General features: G+C 55.4%; 1 protein-coding gene across 1 annotated transcript; it reads right to left on the bottom strand.

Annotated features, from left to right (window-relative positions):
* Nucleotides 1-384: 384 nt before the first annotated feature.
* On the bottom strand, nucleotides 385-1,419 carry LOC140205396 (probable G-protein coupled receptor 146). The gene has a single exon (XM_072272988.1). The coding sequence runs from the start codon at nucleotides 1,417-1,419 to the stop codon at nucleotides 385-387; it is 1,035 nt and encodes a 344-aa protein (XP_072129089.1).
* Nucleotides 1,420-1,863: the final 444 nt, after the last annotated feature.

The following is a 1,863-nucleotide window of genomic DNA, read 5'->3' as shown; positions in this document are numbered from 1 at the left end:
TGTGTGTGTGTGTGTGTGTGTGTGTGGTTACTAACGCGATTCAGTTAAAAACATTTACTAATACTGCTCCAACGTCGTTCTTGCTCTGTGCATACGTAATATGGATAGCGTCTTGTAACTATGTCTTGTTTGTGACACTAGTGAAATTATCAGCCCCCTTATAGATCTGAATAAGGTCCCCCCTCACTCTTCTAAACGTCAGGGAATACAGTCGTAACGGAACGGTGGAGGGGGTGCATTCATCTTGAGGTGCGATGTCTTGCACAGTAAAGGTGAGCTTTCCTAGGTGTGTGGACGTGGATGAAGCACGGGCAGAAATATCCTGGAAAGGCGGTGTCAGGACAGGTAGCCTACTACCCCATTGGATTGGGGGCGTACGCAAGCTCATTGGCGTGAGATTTCAGCCCCCGAGACAGTTACGATGCATTGCTGGTGCCCATCGCCCCGAGTGCCAGCTCTTCCCTTTATCCCACACCGTACATCCTGGATGACCAGCTTGAGCCTGGTGTCGAAGGTCTTCTGCAGGTACTTGTACAAGATGGGCACGGCACACGTGCTCAGGTAGGCCAGCAGTTCGCAGGCGCCCCGCAGGAAGTGAAGCCGGTTGACGAAGCGGCCTCCGCCCTCGGCCCGCGTGACGAAGTGGGCAGTGCTCACCAGCAGCGCCAGGTTGTAGGGCAGCCAGAGGGCGAACTGCACCAGGACCGTGGCCAGCAGCAGCCTCTGGGCCGGGGGCTCCGGCCGGTGGGGCCCCGTCAGCCACAGCGGCTGGCGTTTCCGCAGGATGAGGCCAAGCGCGCAGCCCACGCCCACGGCGGGGACCAGGAAGCCGGTGAAGAACATGATGGCGTCCCCCAGCTCCTTGGTCTGCAGCTGCGAGCAGTCATGGGTCTGGTCAGAGATTTTGTTGCAGATGTAGAAGAGGAGGGAGGAGAAGCTAGCCAGCGCCGCTCCCCCCCAGACGAAGGCGCAGACGTGCTTGGTATTGTAGACGCTGGACATGTAGGTGTGGGGCAAGGCTTGCTCGATGAAGCAGTCCAGGCTCAGCAACGTGGCCGAGTAGATGCTCACCAGAGCCGCCATGTTGAAGAGGATGAAGGAGCCCATGCAGACCTCTCGGCCGAAAGCCCACACCGGCCACAGCAGGTGGTCGGGGCTGAGGAGTTGCAGGAAGGCCACCAGGTTAAGTATCAAGCCAGCCACTGCCATGTTGGTGAAGTAGACGTCCGGCATGTTGATGGACAGCTTGTGGCGAAGGTTGACGACGAGGACGAGGACGTTGAAGGTGAGGCCCAGGGGGAAGCAGACCAGCAGGTAGGCTGTCGAGGCCACGGACAGGAGCAGGCCAACGTTCTGGCAGAGGTCGTCTCCACACAGTGCGCCATTAGGTCCAAGGTTCCCCTGAATGCAGCTCCACATCGCAGCGAGGATCAGGCCAGAGCCGTCAGCAGGATGAGGCTGGAAGCCTCATCAAGTGGAAGCGGAGCTTGTGGAGTGGAAACCATCAGTCATGTTGTCCAGAAATCTGCAAGTAAGATTAAAATATATAACTCAAACAACAGGAATTCTGCAGATGCTGGAAATTCAAGCAACACATATCAAAGTTGCTGGTGAACGCAGCAGGACAGGCAGCATCTGTAGGAAGAGGTGCAGTCGACGTTTCAGACCGAGACCCTTCGTCAGGACCTGAAACATCGACTGCACCTCTTCCTACAGATGCTGCGTTCACCAGCATCTTTGATGTGTGTTGCTTAAAATATATAACTAGCTGGTTTTAAGATTCAAGATTCAAATGTATTTAATCACATGTGCTGTATGTGTTGGCGTTAACAACCTACACAACTGGTGGTGTTCTAGGGGCAG

This window comes from Mobula birostris, chromosome 11, assembly GCF_030028105.1.
Source record: "Mobula birostris isolate sMobBir1 chromosome 11, sMobBir1.hap1, whole genome shotgun sequence".
Classification (NCBI taxonomy): domain Eukaryota; kingdom Metazoa; phylum Chordata; class Chondrichthyes; order Myliobatiformes; family Myliobatidae; genus Mobula; species Mobula birostris.
Note: the sequence above shows the minus strand (reverse complement) of the source record. Positions and strands in the feature narration are given on the sequence as shown.